Source organism: Styela clava, chromosome 4 (assembly GCF_964204865.1).
Source record: "Styela clava chromosome 4, kaStyClav1.hap1.2, whole genome shotgun sequence".
NCBI lineage: Eukaryota > Metazoa > Chordata > Ascidiacea > Stolidobranchia > Styelidae > Styela > Styela clava.
The window spans coordinates 21,839,712-21,860,759 of NC_135253.1; the positions used below are offsets into that span (position 1 = coordinate 21,839,712).

General features: G+C 36.3%; 1 protein-coding gene across 1 annotated transcript; it reads right to left on the bottom strand.

The window, feature by feature from the left end:
- Positions 1 to 533: 533 nt before the first annotated feature.
- On the bottom strand, positions 534 to 20,567 carry LOC120327097 (sodium- and chloride-dependent betaine transporter-like). Its single transcript, XM_039393496.2, has 12 exons — positions 20,406 to 20,567; positions 16,553 to 16,687; positions 15,755 to 15,910; positions 15,330 to 15,456; positions 14,491 to 14,623; positions 13,928 to 14,062; positions 13,345 to 13,498; positions 12,257 to 12,444; positions 11,840 to 11,983; positions 10,469 to 10,669; positions 6,910 to 7,080; positions 534 to 3,660 (listed from the first exon to the last, which is right to left on the bottom strand). Exons 1-12 carry the CDS (start codon positions 20,533 to 20,535, stop codon positions 3,415 to 3,417), a joined length of 1,920 nt encoding a protein of 639 aa, XP_039249430.2. The 5' UTR covers positions 20,536 to 20,567; the 3' UTR covers positions 534 to 3,414.
- Between the last annotated feature and the right edge of the window lie 481 nt (positions 20,568 to 21,048).

Sequence of the window (21,048 nt, forward strand, 5' to 3'; positions counted from 1 at the left end):
TTTTTGCAAAGGGTCGCGTTAAGAAGAGTACTTAATTAATACCATGATTGGCATTGAACCGAAGTTGAAAAAAAAAGACATCTATATTATTTCATAGTCCAGATATTTTAAAGAAATTGTGAAAATAAATCTAAATTTTGTATGTAGTTGTAATAATTTATACAACTTTCTGCAAGAGCAGAGGCCGGCACAAAATGCTTTGTTGGGCTGCAGTTTGCCTGCCCATTGTCGATCTAAATTGTAAAAAAAGTGATAGATGAGTGATAAATATGAAAATCCTCCCTCTCCAGTTCACACCTGACTCCAACCTCTGAGCTATTTAAAAACTAATTCCAACTTTGTGTTAATAACGCCCAAGGAAACAAAATTTTGACCTAAAAACTTTGGGACTACTTTGGGCAGACTTGACAATTTTTCTAAGTATTAAAATTATGTCTCTCCCCTTTTGGTACTGAATCGAAAACCTCATCTGATACACTCACTTCATCCCTGGAAGCTAATAACTTACGCCCTAAAAAAATAACGCAAGCCAGCAAATTCAATTGTTGCATGTTTCAGTAAGATAATCAGAAACTAATATTATAAGGAACAGCTAGCTAATTATGGAGTCGAAAGAGTTATCTCTGCAGCTTATTACCCGTACTTTTTGCAGTAACGTGATCCCATGAAAGTGGCGGGGTAACCTTAAAAAAGAGCTGCTTTACAGCTTATTGGTAAATTTAGGACGGTCAAACTGCTACTCAAAAGTTAAGTTTTGTGTACTAATATAAACACTAGCAAACTTATCTCCTGAAAAATTTAGAAGGCTCACAGAGCAAGTGACTATCTGATAATTTTTTGAGAGCATTTCATGATTGGCCTGTCTGCATAATATTGGCTTTCGTGAAAACTCTGGATCACAAAAGTAAAAAAATAGCTTCAAGCAAAAGTTTCATACACCAAAATTATGATTAACTTTGTAAAATGAATACAGATGATTGTAATAAGGTGATGATAGTGCAAATATGATATGATGAGTAAAAATAATGGTACTTCCGAAGTATGTAAACAAACCATGATGACGAACACCGGAACGTATTGTGTGTAGCATGTTGAGGTTAGGCCATAATTTTATTCCAATTTATTTTAGTTCTATTACAAGTTCGGGGACTAGCCAAGTAACTCCCGTAGTATTTGTACCTGAAAGTATGGTCAAACCTGGTACACATACTACAATCCGGTGTCCGCCATCATGGTTCACATACTTCGGGAGTACCTAAATGCTGTGGGTACTGGAAGATTTGGGACAGACTCGACTTGGGAGATGCAAATGAAATGCCAGTCATGCTGCAACATTAATGATTTTAATTGGGAAATAGAATTTTGAAAATAAAATTAATCGGCGAACACAACTTAAGAGAGGTAGGAATACACTGAAGATTCAGAAAATACCATCCAATGCAAATAAAAACTTTTGTAAAAAAAGCTAAGAAATTCTCCTTCTACTTTGTGGAATGAGACATGTTAATGCAAATTCAACTTCATAAAAAATAGTTCAAACTGGATGGAAAAAAATTGAAAAAATTGATGAAGGTAGCTCCAAAATGATTCTGAAAAAATAGTAATTCATTGTGAAATTCATAGCATTTATTATTTTTTCTTCATGGTTTAGCTCACAAAAATCTGTAAAAACCAGTGGTTTTTGATGGTTTTTCATTGTTTTTGCAATAAAATATCCAGTAAGTATGTTCATAATTCAGGACAAGGAAGTTGAACTGGCAGAATTATGAAAACTCTTTATAATATTGATACATTAATGTTCACCAATTACTAAAGCATATTCGAGAAATATAAAACACTGTTGCATTTCTATCTCAATCTTGATACATCAGTGCAGGTTTTCCCAAACTGGGGTGCGTGGGGCACTGGGGGTGTGTGAGAACTACACTGGGGGGCCGCGGCGATATTAAGAGTCTTAAATCTATACATTTAGTGTATAGACATTCGTGAACAAGATAAAGTCGCAAATTTTAATTGTTAAGAGCCCTTAACAAGTTGTTGTAAATGTAGGCGAACCCTGTTTTCAGCTTCTGCGAAGTAGACCTCTGTAAAAAATAAGATCCACAAACAAGGGTCCGCGGTATAAAAAATTTGCATTTTTAAATTTCAATAATTTTGGACATATCTCAAGTCGATTAGTCTGCAGTATCATAGTTCGGTCAATAATAATACAAATTACCAAAGCATATTCAGAAAATATAAAACACATATTAGTTTGCAATCATAAATTTCATCAATTTTTCAAGTCATTATAGTCTCATTGTCAATAAGCAATTGATATTAATAAAACAGAAAATATAGAAACTATGTTTTAATTTCGACAAAACTATATAAAATTTTAAAAATGTTAATAATACCAAAGGACTTTCAAAAAATAAAAACTTTATTTCATTTTGATACATTAGTGTCTTAAAACTTCTAATTAATTTTTCAAAGCATCCACCGGTAAGTCGATAAGTAAGCTCAATCTGCACAGCCATATAATTTGCATTTTCAAATCTTTCCAAATTTTTTCAAAACATTCAAAGTCGAAAAAGCCACCGTCTAATAGCAAATTATGCATTTGAAAGAAATGTCGAACACCAATGATTGGTTTCAAAAATGCAAAGAAGTGATCAAAATAAGACCAAGGAAAACGATATGAAATTTTAAAATCAGTAATATCATGGAAGCACTCTTAAGGAATATAAAAACGCCATTAGTGTCTCTAGTCTGCAAGTGGACTAATAAAGTGTCAAACAGAATGGCAATGGGTTTAAAAATCAAACTACGAACACAAAATTTGTAATTTTATGAAATTCAAAAACAATATTTAGGTATTGCTAAATTAGTGTCTCAGGTCGGCAAGAATGACAATTTATGTATGGCTTTAAAATCTTCCCACAGACACAAAAACGAAATTTAATAACTCAAACAGAAACATTTCATATAAGGCTTTAAAAATCGCCCCACAGACATAAAAACAGTAAATTTATGAATTTACGACTACTTAGCAAAAATCATATCCAGATCAAAAACTTGCTGTTAGCATTATCAAAGCATTTTCGAGACATATAGGAACATATAGTATCTCAAGTTACAAAATTGATAATATTACCAAAGCAATTTCAAGAAATATAAAGATAATGTTTTGATACATGAGTGTCGCAATTTTGCACTCATAAATTTATGAAATTTAAAAACCCTAATATTACCAAAAGCCAAGGCTTTTTTGGAGAAATATAAAAATGATGTTTAGTATTGATACATGTGTAAATTTTTCCCTAATTTAGACAATATCTGCTGTCTACTGCTCTCATTGTGCAACATTCATGTCGCAATCTTCATGCCATATTAGTTTGCACTTTTAAGATTCGCCAATTTTTTCAAAATATCTCAAGTCTGTACGGCCGCAGACTCGTAGTCAGGTGGTGGAGAAGAGCAATCCCCTTCATTGGCAGTTGATTGTGTCGTCGGTTCCACAGTAGCTTCGACCAAAAGTGGTTGCTCAACAATTGGTTGGGCCACCATTTCAATGTTTGTTGAAGGCTCGTCATTGGTAGGTTCTATCCCTTCGCTTCTTTTATTAGTAATCGATGCATACACTGGCTGGAAAGTTGGCCGAAGTCCCATGCCGCATCTCTGCGAAAAAGTGATTTTATTAATTAGTTATAGTACTTGGTTAGTAAATGAGTATTTAATTCACAGAAGTGTTGTCAACCATGGGGATATGGGTCAGTGATTTCTCTGCACCCCTTTCATAGGCGAGTGAATACTCTCTCTAAAATATCATACAGCCAGTAAGTCAGTAGTTTATTTTTTACTCGAAACACACTAGATTTACAAATTACGGCGCTCCAGAAGTATGTGTACCAATATGGAGGTAACTAATTTTGTTTGGTAAATTTACATCAAGTTGTGTGAAGGGACGGAAGCCTGTGGGCAGGGGATATATTCACTTGGCTAACACAGACAGTCCCCGACTCGTAATAGAACTAAAACAAGGAAAATTGGAATAAAATTATGGCCTAACCCTAACCTGGTAGACATACTACGGAAGCACCCTAACTTGAATATAATTGTATTTAAATATCCAGGAAGTCGCATATATACTACTAATATAGTCGTATATATACAGTGCAGATGATCGAATACATAACACATTTTTATATAATATAAATAGTTTTATCGTTAATACCAAACATCCATCACCCCCTAAATTTGGAATCACCCTCTCTAAGATGAAAAGCTCTGAAGCATACTAGTATGTGCATATCTAAGGGGTATGAGAAATGTTGGGTACAAGCCCTGTAAACCCAGAGTTGAGAGTCACAGGTCATCCGAGAGTCAAGTCTCGAAATCAAACAAATAACTTAGTCCAGGGGTTCTCAAACTTTTGGTGTTGCGGAGCCCTTGAAAAGTTGAATATTATTCGCGGAGCCCCAAAATAAATGTTAAAATTGTTACTTTCAGATTAATATTCCTGGGCAAGTTAAAAGTACTTTACTTATTTAAAATGCTGAACCTTTTTTAATAGGATTAACACAAGCCATAAATGAATCTGAATTTCATACTAAAGCTGTAAATTTGACACTTGACGAACATATTAATAAATTAGGGGTCGAATCTTTTCTCTTTTGACATTTATGGAAGACTTAACAGGCCGCTAATAACGTGCGCGATTTTATTTTGTTACAATCGCCGATTTTTTTCGTCAGCATGGCGTGTTTTGAACATCTTTACGCCGGTGTTTATTCTCCTTAAATCAAAAATTTCCCTCGGCATATACATGTATTGTTACACAATGACGACGTTAATTCCTTTTTTGTTCTCGTGGGAAATTATGAGTTCAATGTGAAAAACATGTTACCATATAATAGTCATCTGCGACGAAATGTTAAAAATTATAATTAATAAAGAGATAAATCCGCAACTCAAATTTCTTGATTGAAAAACGGCATTCTAAAATATTAAAACTGAAACTTAAAATGGAAGATCACACGTTTGGCTTCAGCAGACTCACCTCAGATTGAAAACGCTTTTATAGATATTGTAAATCACAAAATTTGGTGTGATGTCAGGTTTTCGTCGTAGTAACTGCGAAATCGAAACACAGTCAATTGTGCGCGCGATGTACCTTTTTTTCCCATTCTGAAACTACCGACGAAGCCGCACGCAATCAATTGTGCACGCGATCCACGATGTACCTTTTTTCATTCTGAAACTACCGACGGAGCCGAATGCAATAAAATGAATTCTAATTGTTCGTATTTTGCCCAGACATTGTGATTTTTTAAACGGCGATATCCTGCTTAAAAATAATCTCAGGTGCGAAAGAACAAATCAAGTTTGACAAATCCCAAGATCGCGAAAATACGACTCCACTTTATTTATTGTTGGCAGTTTATTACATATTTTATGTTATTTTAGAATAGTATTCTTTCATTTAAGTAATACTAATACTAATCTCGAATCAAACTTGAGTAACGATGATCACAATTACATTATAACGAAGAGACACGTTGAATGCTCGCATCGGTCATGGATTGAATATTTTACGCAACAGAAATCTCGTCATCCGTTTTTTTAATGGCGAAGAATGTTGCGCGGAAATTTCCGATTCCAATTTTGAACCACCTCCCTCTTAAGAATCCTGGCTGCGCTCCTGCTTATAAATAATGTCATTTTTAATTCAGCCTCTTTACCATATTTCGAGGCTGTATTGTTGTCAGATTTTATCAACGCTGTTATTGCTTCTTTCAACAGTTACAAAATTTTGAGTCAGTATTTCGAAGAGTAATCGAATAGCTCGCGGAGCCCCTGGGTTTCTCTCGCGGAGCCCTGGGGCTCCGTACGGAGCACTTTGAGAACCTATGACTTAGTCAAGTCTCCCTCATGGTACCTTGATGACAAGTTAGGCAGGGCCAGTAGTGGGATTCAGCCGGTTCACATGGGTTCTATAGAACCGTCTCACGTAATTTTATGAGATCACCGAACCGGTTAGCATCACTAGTTATTGTCAATGTTCTGTTTGTAACAGAACCGGTTGAAAAATATGACTTTTGTGATGGAACCGACTGACAAAAAATTCAAATCCCACCACTGGTCAGGGACATTCCATTAAAATGACTCGAGTCTTTGGTGATTTGTGATACCAGTTCAGATTTAGTCAATGACTGTAGCCTCTCCAGCACAAGGTGTGAGTGAGGAACTTATTTCTACACTAATAGCATAAAATAATTTTTTAGAACATGTAACTTGGCTCGGCGCATAGGCTATGCGTTACACTGGCAACCGCACCTCTGATTACCCTGCGTGGGTTCCCAGGTTTGATTCCTGTCAGGGATAATTATGTGCAAGAGCAAGAGGATTGTTGGACTTTTCGCCACTGTAGGTTTGTTCAGAGAACCGCTGGTTGGTTACGACTTTCTTCGCCATTAAGCCCTGAAACAAATAACTGTCTAACTATTCTCATACCCGACATGGACTGGTAACCGGACGTGATTCGTCATATCTTCAAGCCATCTTATCGGCTTTCCTTTCCCCCGGAATAAAAATATGTAGATCCTTGTTATATATGAATGTTTATGCTTCATAGTGGAAGCTCAATTCCTTATTTCTTGTTTAGTATTAGGTTCGAAATTGGAAAAAAATTAAATATCTCAAAAATGGAATTAACACATGTTTCAATCAATCAATTTCATTCTGGTTCCTCTGACATAAAACAAAACAACAACAAACGGACAAACAAAATGCAGAAGGCCTGGGGGAAGGGTATAACTTAAGGACAAAGTTAAAAGACATACAAGTACTCGTCCGTTCATCAAAAACAGTCGAAAAACAGAACAAAACAAACACAATATAAAATCCAAATGCCAAATATTTTCCCACCTGCTTACAAGTTCCTACATTGGTGCATATTGTGTGTAATATTCCTATTAGAATCCATATTGTTGAGCTCAACGCTATGAAACTGCCCAAAGCTTGTGTCCATCTTGGATAGAGGTAGTCTCCATAGTGTAGTTGAACGGATTGAGATGAGTATGTGAAGTTGGAGAGCATCTGAAAAAATAGAGATAATTTTTCTCTAAGCACTGCTTGAATTTACAGATAAACAGTTCGTTGCCCAAGTTCATTGCAAGCAATTCCAGAAAGTGATATTCACTGGGATACAAATGGCTAAATAATTTTAAGTCCAACTATAAGGCAAATAAAATTTGATGTGAGTTACAGAAAGATAATAAACTCTTTCTCCTCAGGATACATAACTTAATGGTCATTTTTGCTTCTTAGGAAACAAATCACAATTTGTTGCTGGTAATGTGATTGTATGGGAGCAACATACTCTGATGACCCCGAAAGGTCATATCGTTGCCTCCCTGTCATACACCAAAGCATCTGTCTATTTGTTGTTTATATGCGTTTGCATATATTGTGTGTTTTGTGGTTTTACGAATGGAATAAACTATCTCTTCCTCTCTCCTAACTATTGTCAGAATTTCAAATTCGATTCATGTTACTGAGACCAACAAAACTCGATACCTCCTATACCTATAGGATAATGAAATTTTGAAAACAAAAAGTTTGGTGTCTGATGGTTATTTTTTAGTAAGAGTGAGTCGATTTATCAACTTTCCTCATTTGGGATATAAATGAAAATCTTATCTCAATGGGATTTCAATTCTGATTTTAAGGCTACAAACAGAAATCCCTAATCTTAAATAGTACAAAAAAATTTGGACTTTTGAGTTGTGAATGTGAGATATAATCATCATAACAACAGGAATTATGGAGTCTGATAATTAATTTAGTAATAATATTCGTGACACATCTGTGCAATTGAACAAACGAGAATATCGGTCGGAGACCGAAGACTTATCGATCGAAACTGCGGTTTCAATTCATGACCATATAGTGACACCACGTGTCCCATCACTAATTAATTAAGAATTCGCTAAGTATACGACATATTTTATCCAAAATCAATAGGCTTCTGGTCCGAGATATGATGAATGCACATGCAAAACTTGGAGCAGATCCAACCATGCCTTCGTGAGATATCGCGTGCATCTAACAGACAGACAGACAAATACCTATCAACATACTTACCGATCTAAAGATCGATAAGTAATAACTGATTAATAGAGCTCGACCGTTATATCGGCCAACCGATATATCGGGCCGATATTGTGTGTTTGCCGATGCCTTAAACTGCCGATATATATCGGCCATACTCGGCAAGCGTCGGGCTGCGTGCTGCAACGGCTCTCGCCACCAGCGTATATTTCTCTCGCTTTCATTTTGCGTTATAACGGTGTCTCTCTCCTAAATCCCGGTGTCTTATGATTAGCCAGTTCATGCATGGTCATAACTGAAAAGTTAATATCTGAAGTAACAATGACCTTTTATAAAGTGACGTTTTTGAGAGAGTACACAATGAGAAAAAGGCAAATTTAGTAACAGCAATAAACGGTGGTTCTATAAATAGAATCGATTGGAAGCTGGTGAGTCAGTAATCATAGACACATGGTACAGGTAGCTCAAAGCAATAATGTCAGTTCCGAATTTGTGACCTCCCCAAATTCAATTTTGATTTTCTGGGGGTAACCGTTTTGTCTATATTGATGGTTGTTTATCATTTTGCTGAAAATTACAAAATAAAAACCTAATCCATTATTATTGACTAAATAAGGTATTGAGAGTCTCTGAAGTTAGTTAAATAAAAGTCTTACTGCCATGATAACAAATATCAAAATGAAACTACAGACTCACAAGGTGCATCATAAAAGCGTGGCTCAAAATATGATTTATACTAATATCGGCATTGCGATATCGGTTATCGGCCGATATATCGATATCGGTATCGGCGTCAAAAAGTGATATCGGTCGAGCTCTACTGATTAACTATTCATATTCCACACTAGACATGGACTGGAAACATGACAGGCTTGACAGGCCGTGGTACAGGTGTACAACATATGATCAAGAGGTATTACTGGTTTTCAAACTCAAATCAAAGTTTGAAGATGTGCTAGCGCTAGTTCTTCCACCTAATAGGAATGAACAAACAAAAATTAGACCTCCTGAAGCATGCGCACCAAGATGGTGCACAAACTGAATTCAGGTTGTGTACCAGGTTAGGGTTCAGGTTGTGCGACATCTTGGTGCGCATACTTCAGGAGTACCCAAAAATCACTGCAGATAATATACCTACGAGTAAAGTATAAAGCATGTTTAAGCTGCTTAAATTAAGCACTAACTGTTTAATAAAATATACATTTGTATAACTGGCTCTTGAATTGGTTAGATAACAAGAGTCTAGTATAGTTTAGTACCACAAGTACCTCCAGTGGGCGTAGCATAACAAATTTTTCATATGTTATTACTAACCCCCACCTGACTATGCCGTCCAAAAATTACATCACTTCGACGTCACCATCACGTCATAGGGATTGCCAAAGTATAATTATGATCACCCGAAATGGCATCTGCGCCGCCGATAACAAACTTGCTAAAACCAGCATTCTCTCTCTTTTATCGTGATCATTGTGACGAGAAAACGAGAGAAATTGCTTGCTCGATTTCAGGTGATCGTCTGCGCGATTTGGACGACCATCCGCATTTTCGATTACGCCACTGTGACGTCGAAATGACATAATTTTTCGGTGACGTAGTCAGGATGGACATCTGCAAAAATTGTTGAGCCAGGCCAACTAGAAGTGCATGTGATACTGAACTATACCAGACCCGATAACAATATTGTTTAAATCAAGTTTTCAAATGGTATGATAATTTGTTTATGTAGGCAACTCAAATGAAAATCGGGACCATATGTAGATCCTATCCCCAACCTGTTATCTATATCAGGGTGGTCCAAGGTTGTGGGCTTCGCGGGCCACAAAATTATTTCGGCATTGGTCGTGGGCCACAATAGTACCAAGAATAGGTAAACAGTGCAATACAAAACAAGCACTCCTATTGTGTAAACACATAGTTATCAGGCATTGCCAGCCTAGTCTAATGGAATCGGCATCCAATGTTTAGTTTTCTATCATGCCCATATTGTTGGCATATATTCCCGACCGAAACGATAGATCCATGTAACAATTTAGACTGCTCATCACATCTTCACTTCGCTAGTTGCTTCAGCTAGCCATCATACTAGTCAATTCAGTCACAGTAGTGATATAACAACAATATGTCAAACAATTTTTCTGATTTATTTTATGCGAAGCAATTTGAAATACAAAGTTTTGATTACTCTCCGAATGCGGCGCGGGCTACAGATAATGGAGCGATGGGCCACATGTGGCCCGCGGGCTGGGTTTGAACCAACTTGTTATCTATATACATCCCAATATCCTACGCAAAAGGGCATTCAAATGACAATATATACAGAACCAGAATATCCATATATTCTAACATCTTTTAAAATTCAATAAATAATTACCGTGAGTAATGCAGGTGAAATGAAAAGCCAGCAAAATGGAAAAAAATATGGAGGTCGCCATTTTGATAGAAAGCTGATTTCTTTTGCAAGTCTGCTTGCTCCGTAGCACCAGCAAATGGCCATAACTTCAAACGAAGCAACGTACATTAACGACACAACTGCACTGTAGTGGTCCATTAATATGAAGAAATACATGCCACCCTGTAAAGAAAAATAACCATCAGTGGAAAAGTCATGAAAGTATAGTGCAATAGGATTTACCTATTGATTCATAGTGTGAGGAAAGTCGATAAGACGACTTAATCATATGACGAACCACGGCCTTTCGTCCGGTTAGCCAGTTGTTTTCGGAAGCATGGACTTAATGGTGGAGGAAACCATAACTGACCTCGATGACCAGCAGTTACGTGAACCACCCTACGGCGGCGAAGAGACCAGCAATCCTCTCAATCTTCAAATAAAAGAGTGGCGCCCCAGTAAAGCGAGGTACTGAAACATATGAGCAGGGGTTATATTCACTTAGCTAACACAGACAGTCCTCGAACTCGTAATAGAACTAAAATAAGGAAAATTGGAATAAAATTATGGTCGAACCCTAACCTGGTACGCACACTATGGGAGTACCGAAAGTGTTGCTAGAAAACTGTTACTTTTATTTGTTATAAATATTTTCAGAGTTCTACGGAACCCAATATTTCCCACCAAAGTTTGCTTTCTACGCAATTCATTCACATTTCTGGTACCCTTCTTTATATGATATCAGTCAGATCAGTATTTATTTTTTCACATACCGAAAGTACATGTTTTACAAACATAACTAAGAAAAATAAAAAAATACATTTGAGTGAGAAGGTAGACGCGATAAGCCAGTGATGGTTATCGAGCAGTGTCACCTATGAGGGAGTCTAACATTAAATTAAACTGAAGAAAAATTCAAACATAGAATACTAACAAAAGCCAGACATTGAGATACATTTAAGCGACGCTATTTCCCGGTGTCACTCTTGCCAATGGAAGAAAAGTACTCCAGACACAACAGGCGAAGTAACCGTGGCAATCACAGTTCATTGAATAACAAATGGAAGAAGAGTTATTCCCTAGCTGCGTTACGGACATTTCAAAATTGGGTGAAGTTTTGCTGATATTGCACGACACAAAATTCTAACATAGAAACATGACGTATAATTTTTTTATAAAAATTTTCAACCATGAGTGCGCCATGTTAGTTATGTGTAAAAAGATTGCAAGACTCGCCGTCAGCTATATGAAACCGTCAGCCAGCTACCCATCAAAGTTTGTTTAAGTGGTACAATTAGTACTAACATGCTCATGTTGAGTAAAACTAAATTTTATAAAATAAATTATTGTTACCTGCGCAACATTTGGAAGTCCAAGCAAAAAACAAACAAGACAGACGATCAAAGCTACGATCTCTTTTCTGACGAATCGAGAGTTTTTGAATCTTTTATTAAGTTCATCCATAATGCTTGTGTTGATGACTTCTACCATTGCAAACTAAAAAATGTTTTAAATAACAGTTTTGAATTTTTTTTAATTCCTGATCGACTGATCTGATTCCTGCATATAGTAATGCACTTTGGGCCAAGGTGGTAAGGTTGTTCAAAGGTATTATGAATTCACAGTTTTTTATTGTGACAGCAATATTTTGTGATACAAAATATTTCTTTTTGTGAATTTCCACCTCCACTATTGTTGCAAATATGATGACTAAGCGATCTACCTAGCTTTTCTCTCTCCAAACTAAACAAAAAGAAATCACAACTATACCTGACTATCAATTCCAAGACAAATCAACATCAAAAAGAAAAGAACAGCCCACAAATTTGATAATGGTAGAAGAGAGAACAATGTTGGAATAACAACGAACACAAGTTCTTGTCCACCTGAAACAACTTCATGTATTCCTACCCCCATCATCTCAGCCATTCCTCCAAGAGCAGAAAAAACAACAAAACCTAAAAAGATCATTTAAATCTAGACCAGAGATGTGCGACATACTCGGCGCTCCAGAAGTATGTGTACCAATATGGAGGTAACTAATTTTGTTCGCCTATTTCACATCAAGTTGTATAAAGGGACGGGAACCTATGAGCAGGTGATATATTCACTTGGTTAACACAGACAGTCCCCGAACTCTAATAGAACTAAAACAAGGAAAATCGCAATAAAATTATGACCTAACGCTAACCTGGTACACACACTATAGGAGTACCACTTTTTTGTTGGTGGGGCATATAACCAACTTCAGACATCTACGGTACATGAGCCACACAAAAATGCGGAATACGGCTATCGCTTAGCATTACAGTAATAAAGACACTGGGCAAAACGAAGGCGATGAAAAAAAACATTAGGTATTTATACCCATGTGAGCGTCTTTTGAAACATAAACTGTTGGATTAAGAGTTTATGCACGGTGGGGAAAAATCTGGGTGCTCCTGAAGTATGTGCACCAAGATGTCGCATAACCTGAACCCTAACCTGGTACACAACCTGAGTTCAGGTCGTGCGCATACTTCAGGAGGTCCAAAATCTTTTGACAAGGGCTGACGACTGCTGACAAGGGCCACAATAAATGGCTGACAGGCTTAACAATTCAAAATTATTTTATTGAAACATTTAACGATAAAAACTTTTCGCCTTTTTGCGCCCCTGTCCAAACGGCACCCATGACACGAGCCATGGCTGCCACACCCTAGATACGCCACTGGCTGGATTATAAATCCCTTCACACATGTTTGATGTTTTTCCTTTAAATAATTTGAACAAATAGTGGAAAAATAAATTACAGATTACTGTGAAAGTTTAGATAAACCGAAAAAATTGAATTTATCGAAAAACACAAAAACTTCTACCCGCGAGTAACGAAGTCAAACTGTTGACGATGGCAATAATAAGAGTATCGTGTAAAATATTATTATCTCTTCGATTGTAACTTGAAAATGCAATTAAGGAACCAAATCCTATTCCAATGGAGTTGAAGACCTGTGCTGCAGCAAGTAGCCATATCTATAACAGAAAAAAAAAATTGAAGTTGAATCAGGGAAGTAATTTTTAATATTAATATACCGTAAGTTTTTAATATTCGATCATTTTAGTTGTCATCTAAATCTTTGCTCAGATATCAACCTTCGTTATTTCTGAGCGAGTGGATGCGAGCTTGCTGTGAGCAAATTTTCTTCAAACATATGATTAAGTAAGAGATTGTAAACTTTTCAAACTCATTAAATGCTTCCCACACTTATGACGTATTTGAAGCAAAATTTGACATCATTAGCAATAATTACGAGATAATGCTCGGAGATGTGGCGCATCATGCTGAGAGTTAGGAATACGCTCGTCACCGCATCTCTGATTATCCTGTTTGCAGGTTCGATAATTATTATGAAAATCATATTAATTAAATATGAAAATCCTATTCTCAATTAACTGACTTACCCTAGGATTTCCCAGATCAGGCCAGTGTGGAATCATAAAATATCGTATTCCGTTCTCGGCGCCTGGCAATGTTACGCTTCTTATGAGGAGAACAAACAGGATGACATACGGAAATGTAGCAGTGAAAAGAACCACCTGTTAAGCAGAAGTTTTTTTTTTATATTTTTCAATAAAAAAGGGGTGATACTGAAGTATGTGAACCTAGATGGCGGACACCGGAACACGTAGTATGTGTACCAGGTTAGGATTAGACGATAATTTTATCCAATTTTCCAAGAATTTTCCAGAAGTTTTTTTTTAAATATTTTTTAATAAAAAATTGGTAATCCTGACGTATGTGAACCTAGATGGCGGACACCGGAACGTAGTGCGTGTACCAGGTTAAGATTAGGCGATAATTTTATTCCAATTTTCCTTATTCTAATTCTATTATGAGTTCGAGGACTAGCCAAGTGACTCTCGGAGTATTTCTACCTGAAATTATGACCTAACCCATTTACTGTGACTACCCATGCAAACCCAGAACTTTTTACCCCACTACTTGGTTTTAATAATACACCCACCTTTCCAGCAATTCTTACTCCTTTACACAGGCAGAAGTAACAGATGGCCCAAGCTAAGAACAGAAATCCGACTAGACCTCCTTGCATATGTCCCATGTCTTCGATGCCATTGGAAATTCCCAAGACATTATAACTGAAAAATAGTTGATATCAGTCAGTCAGAAGTTTAATTTTTTCACATGACGAAAGTGCACATTGTACAAACATAATTAAAAAAGGTGTCAAGGGGGCCGCTATAAAGCAGTGATGGTACGTAAACTAACCTACAACGGAAAGTCGTTTGTTCGCTAAGCGTTAGGAATACGCTCGCCACCGCACCTCTAATTACTCTGCGTGGGTTCGCAGGCTCGAATCCCATGTAGGGATGGTTATGTGCGAGAGGATTGCTGGACTCCTCGCCGTCGTTGGGTGGTTCACGTAACCGCTGGTCGATTACGGCTTCCTCCACCACCAAGTCCATGCTTTCGAAAACAAACAATATAACTAATCCCATACCCGACTTGGAATGGTAACCGGACGAGAGGCCGTTGTTCGCCATATGGATAAGCCGTCTTATCGGCTTTCCTCTCCCCCGGGATAAATATGTAAATCCTATCCTAAGTCCAGCAATCCTCTCGCACATAATTACCGTGACCCCCGCAGGATTCGAACTGCGAACACATGCAGGGTAATCAGAGATACGGTGGCAAGCGTATTCCTAATGCTTAGCATGATTCGCCACACCGACGTTCAGCGATAGATTTATAAATTGATGATAGCCAATCTGTTAATTGTCCCAAACACCTGAAACGGACTAGCAACGGAATCTATAAATATGGAGAATAAAATGTTATACTCACTTGAAATATTCGTAGGATGGTGACGTGTGCTTCACAAGATATTCAGGATTATAATAATCTAATTCTGAGTCGGTCAAATTTCTATCACCATTTGATATTGTTGATGTGAAATTTTGAACCTCATCACCTGGAGCAAAAATAAAAGTTCGATTTAACTTCAACAGAAATGGAAAGGTTTGCTAATGTATTAAAGTTTTGGTGCTCGAGAAGTATGTGTACCAATATGGAGGTAACTAATTTTGTTCGCCTACTTTACATCAAGTTGTGTAAAGAGACTGAACGCTATGGGCAGGGGGTATATTCACTTGGCTAACACAGACAGTCCCGAACTCGTAATAGAACCAAAATAAGGAAAATGGGAAAAAAAATTATGGTCTAACCCTAACCTGATACACAAACTACGGAAGTACCAACTAAAATTGTACCTGTTAAGCAGAAAATTGTGTTCCACGTATTATTGCAACCAGTCCATGGTAATGGATTAAAGAATGAATGAAAAAAATAATGCAGAGACCAAGCAATGATCACATTGTAGTAAGTACATAGCAGAAAACTCAGCATCACCATTGCAATTCCTGTACCTGTGGCGAAAATAGACAAGGTTTTTATTGTTATCAAAAGGAGATAAAAAGCACGGTAGCGTCTGGTTACCGGTACAAGTAGAGGCGTAATTATATTATAAAGTTCGCCTCCTGAATAATGACTAACCATTTATATTCATGTTTATGTTTGTTGTGATTTGTTTTCTTTCCTCCTTGATCGTTAGTTGGCAATTTTTTTAAACAATGGTGGTGGAAATGAGATCCTTTTACGTTATTGAGTAAAAATAGTACTTTCAATCATTTTGAGTTTGAAAAAATTTTATTGAAATATTTTACGAATAAAACTTTTTGCTCTTCTTGCACCCCTGTCCAAACGTGCCCATGGCACGAGCCCTGGCTGCCACAGGATAGATACACCACTGGGTGAAAGTTAGTAACAATAAGTATTCAAAATGGACATTCCAGAAACCTAACTATGTTTCATCGCTGATAAACGAATGACTTTCAAATCAAAAAATCATGCGTTGAAGAACGAACAGTATACATCTGCAAGGTCATATGTTGTGACTGTATAACTTGCTGCCAGATTTTAGAAAACAAATCACTGCATACATCAAAGGGGCACTTCTAACCTTGTATACATCTCTAATACATTGTTTCACTTTATAAATCCAATCTTACCTTTCAGTATAGGGCATAGTTTAGCAATAGCATGAACAGGTCCTCTTCGTGTTAACTGTCCAACAGCCATCTCCATGTACAGAAGTGGAATTCCACACAGTATCAGCATGATAAAATACGGGAAGAGAAAAGCACCTGTGAAATTGAAAATGGATAATTAATTTTTGTGTTTATTTTGGAGAAAAGCAGTTTTATCTTATTTAGTGGGTAAGATATAATATTCATCCCAGATTAGATGATGGCCCAGTAATTAAAACGTTGGACTCAACTGTTTTTATCTCGGTTCAAATTTAATGCCATCTTCCCTCACCCAGGGTGTGATCAAAAAAAGGAGAAAATGATGGAACAGAAAGTCTGCTGGCTTTACAAAAGGGCCATGACAAGAGAAAATGGTGTGAAAAAGTGTTATATAAAAAAGAAGCGAGGAAAAGGTAATAAGATGGCTTTATCATATGGTTGACCATGGCCTCTTGTTTAGTTACCAGCCTCATTCAGGGATGGGGAAATTTGGCTAAAGGATTTTCACATGACTTCAGGGAGAGGAAAGTTTTTATTACAGTTTATGGCGAATGAGATTATGCAATTCAAAAGTCCTGCACTATGACACGAATGTATTCTTGTAACGTTTCGTCTGACCAAAAGCAGACTTCTTCAGACAAGTAGTTTACAACAATCCATTGTGTTAGTGTGCAACAGGACTCGTGAATTGCATAGTATGGTCATGTTTATCCTTGCTACAGCATTCTTGCATTATACGTATCAACTAGCGCAAAAGTATTGAGGAAGGATTGGGAGTTAGTCTCGCATAACTACTACTGATAATAATATTGCGGACAAGATGTAATATTTGTCCCAGAGAGAGAAAGGCTGATAGGATGACCCGACCAAGTGGTGAACTATGACCTGTGGGTCAGTTACCAGCCCCATATAAGCATGAGAGAATTTAGTTTGAAGGATTTGTTTCATGTTCATCCTGAGAGAGAGAGGAGAGTTGAAAGCACAAAGTGGACATCTCAGGGTGGGAAGGTGATAAAAGGTTTTAATCGTATGTAAAACTATGGCCTCTCATCTGGTGACCAGTCACATTAATAAAGTGCAAAGACGAATTCATTTTATATTACACAATCTCAATTGTCAGTGACCATCGTCATCTGTACCAAAACTGGGCCCCTACTAGTTAGGGCCATCGAGGGTTACACTTTCACAGACCTATTTGATTCTGCAAAGTAGGAATTTGTCTTATTAGTAATTCACAACAGGGCTCATTGTAAAACGTAAAATGATTTTCTCTAACTGTTTAAATTGTTTGCCTGATGATAAAGTAATAACTTGTTTATGAAACATGATACCCCTTTATCTGATATACAAATGCTATAGATGATATCTTGCATTTTGCCCTCCAGCAAAATAAAATTTAACATAATATCATGCTTGATAGGAATACTTCATTCCGTCAAGACATTTGGATCACCTTTTTATTAAAGTTGATGTGTAGCAAGGCCATACCGACAAAACACACTTACGGTAATGATGAAAAAAAAGATGAACATAGCACTGTAGATAATAATGTAGATTGGAATAGTTAACCAGTTTATTGTTCAAGATACTCTGTATATTTTGTCCAAATCAAATCAGAAGATCGTATGTAAATGAATTACAAAACATTTCATATACATTGAAAAATTCAGCGAATAATTTATGACCAATATGTAAATTTTATCACAAAGAATAGCATCATCATTTTTACAAGTCTTCTTTGGGGTAGGATCAAAGTCAAATGCCTCTATGTACCTGAATTGAATAATTGGATACAAAGTTTGACTGAACATCAGGAAGAGACCAAAGTAATTACAGTGAAACCAAACGAGATTATGTCATAATTCAAGGTTTTGAGAAAATCATAATTAATAATAATTTAATGAACAATCAAAAAATGGACATAAGGCATAAAATAAAACCTGAACAGGCAAAGTCTGAAACTCAGATGGCAAACCAAAAGATGGCATAAGATCAAAGGAAGTCCGTTCCTGAAAAATGTGGCCGGCTTTAGTGCGCCAATTATGATTAGGTTAGCTTATTGACTTTTCTCTCCCGGGATGAAGCATATATTTTATTCAATATCCATTAGCATAGCCCATTACTGCCTTGATATCAAATGTTCATTTGTATGTGATGGGATGGGTTTTTTTGCTGTAAATTTTTTTAATGATGTAATGCTTGACTATTTTTTTAACTTGATCACTGTTAAGGCTTAATTACGAGTGCTTACGCTGCTTGATAACTAGTATTGGTTTTTTCGCCCCCCTTTCACCCTGAGATATCATTTTCATGTTTGTTTTTTATATTGTTTGTACAAAGTGTATTTACATGATGGTGAAAATATAAAATACTGATTACTGATCGTTCGTTTCACAATATTCATTTTCACGTTATCGAGTGCTCTTCATAACACAACTGAGTGGTTAATAAGGACCTTATTGTTTACATTTTAACGTACTTATTATTGAGGGATGACCAAATTGGAAAAATCAACCTATGATTATTTGTTGTGTCCAGAAAATTATTTTGAAAACAAATTTGAAACAGGTAACCATTTAAAATACAGAATTACAGAACACATCAGAAGCATCAATCAAAAAAACAAAGATCTTACAATTGGCAAACATTTCAATCAATCAGGCCATTCCATCAACGACTTTTTGGTAATTGGAATAGAAAAACTGTATCGAGATCACGTATACGAGACCAAGTATACGGGCAAACTAAAGAAACCTATTTTATTAACAAATTCAAAACATTAGAACCTCTACAGATGAATTTAAGAGATGGATAAATTCACAATTCATGCTAATTTGAACATTACATTTCATTGTCACTTACAATTGATTTCTATTTCGTGGAGTTACGGGATAACACGGGATAACTTGATTACTGTTAAGGCTTAAGTACGAGTGTTGCTACTTGATAACCAGTATTGGTTTTTTCGCCCCCCTTTCACCCTGAGATATCATTTTCATGTTTGTTTTTTATATTGTTTGTACAAAGTGTATTTACATGATGGTGAAAAAATAAAATACTGATTACTGATCGTTCGTTTCAAAATATTCATTTTCACGTTATCGAGTGCTCTTCATAACACAACTGAGTGGTTAATAAGGACCTTATTGTTTACATTTTAACGTACTTATTATTGAGGGATGACCAAATTGGAAAAGTCAACCTGTGATTATTTGTTGTGTCCAGAAAATTATTTTGAAAACAAATTTTTTGAAATAGGAATTTTTTTGAGGCACTCCGGAAATATTCGTACCAAGATGACGCACAACCTGAACAACACCAACCTGGCACAAATACTATGTTCAGGTTGTGCGCCATCTTGGTAAGAATACTTCGGGAGCACCTTTTTTGACAATATTTTAAAAATTTATTACAAGATAGAAACAATTATTCTGTGCCCATCAACAATTTGCTGTCAGGTTTTGTCCAAATTTATTCTTCAAATGCACACAAAAAGCTACCTCACTGTCGTTTCGTGATTTGGTGGGGCATTTTGGTAAATATCTCAAGTTATACCATGTTTGAACAATGAACATACAGAGCTGTAGAATCAGAAACTATAATGTTTGTTTAATTTCTAATTTTTGTATTTTCGTATCCCCCGTTTTCAAAGGCTCGCATTTCAAAGTTGAGTATAAATTGTCTCAACTTCACAACCCTATAAAAGAGGCGCTCCGGAAGTATTCGTACCAAGATGACGCACAACCTGAACCCTAACCTGGTACAATACTATGTTCAGGTTGTGCGCTATCTTAGAGCACATATTTCAGAAGCACCAAAAAAGAAAAGGCCTCACCTCCTCCACTGGTATAGCACAAATACGGGAATCTCCATATGTTTCCAAGTCCAACGGCATATCCAATGCATGCGAATAGAAACTCAACTTTAGATCCCCATCGTCCACGTAAGTTCTGCTGTGTCTGCATTTTCCTTATTTTATTATTAATATTAAGTCTTACAACCTGTTAAGTAAAATAATTTGAAAATAATAATATGAAAGCTGGTTTTTTTAGTTTCAATCAGAGCTAATGATTAACCAGTGGTTCTGTTCACCTGTGTTTTTTTGACTTTCTACAAAGATACAGCGCTTTTCATAATCAAGGTAATAATCGTAATGTGCATACAGAACAAAATTGATGGCCGCATCGCACTAATAACTTTGTTATGTTTGTTCTGAACACACCACAATAGACAGAAATTAAAAATGAGGAATTTTGGAGAGCGAGTAAAACCTTTAAAACATGATGAGTATCATGTGCCCGCTCATCAACACACATTTACAAAAAAAAATCTTGTTAAAAAGCTTGGGCCAGAAATAAACACAAAAAAAATACGCGAATGTATTTACTTTCAGTCTGTTGTACTTTTAAAATACTCTACAAGTGAATACAAATTAAATCTGATACAAATACAACGGGCGTAAGTGTAATGTAATAAGG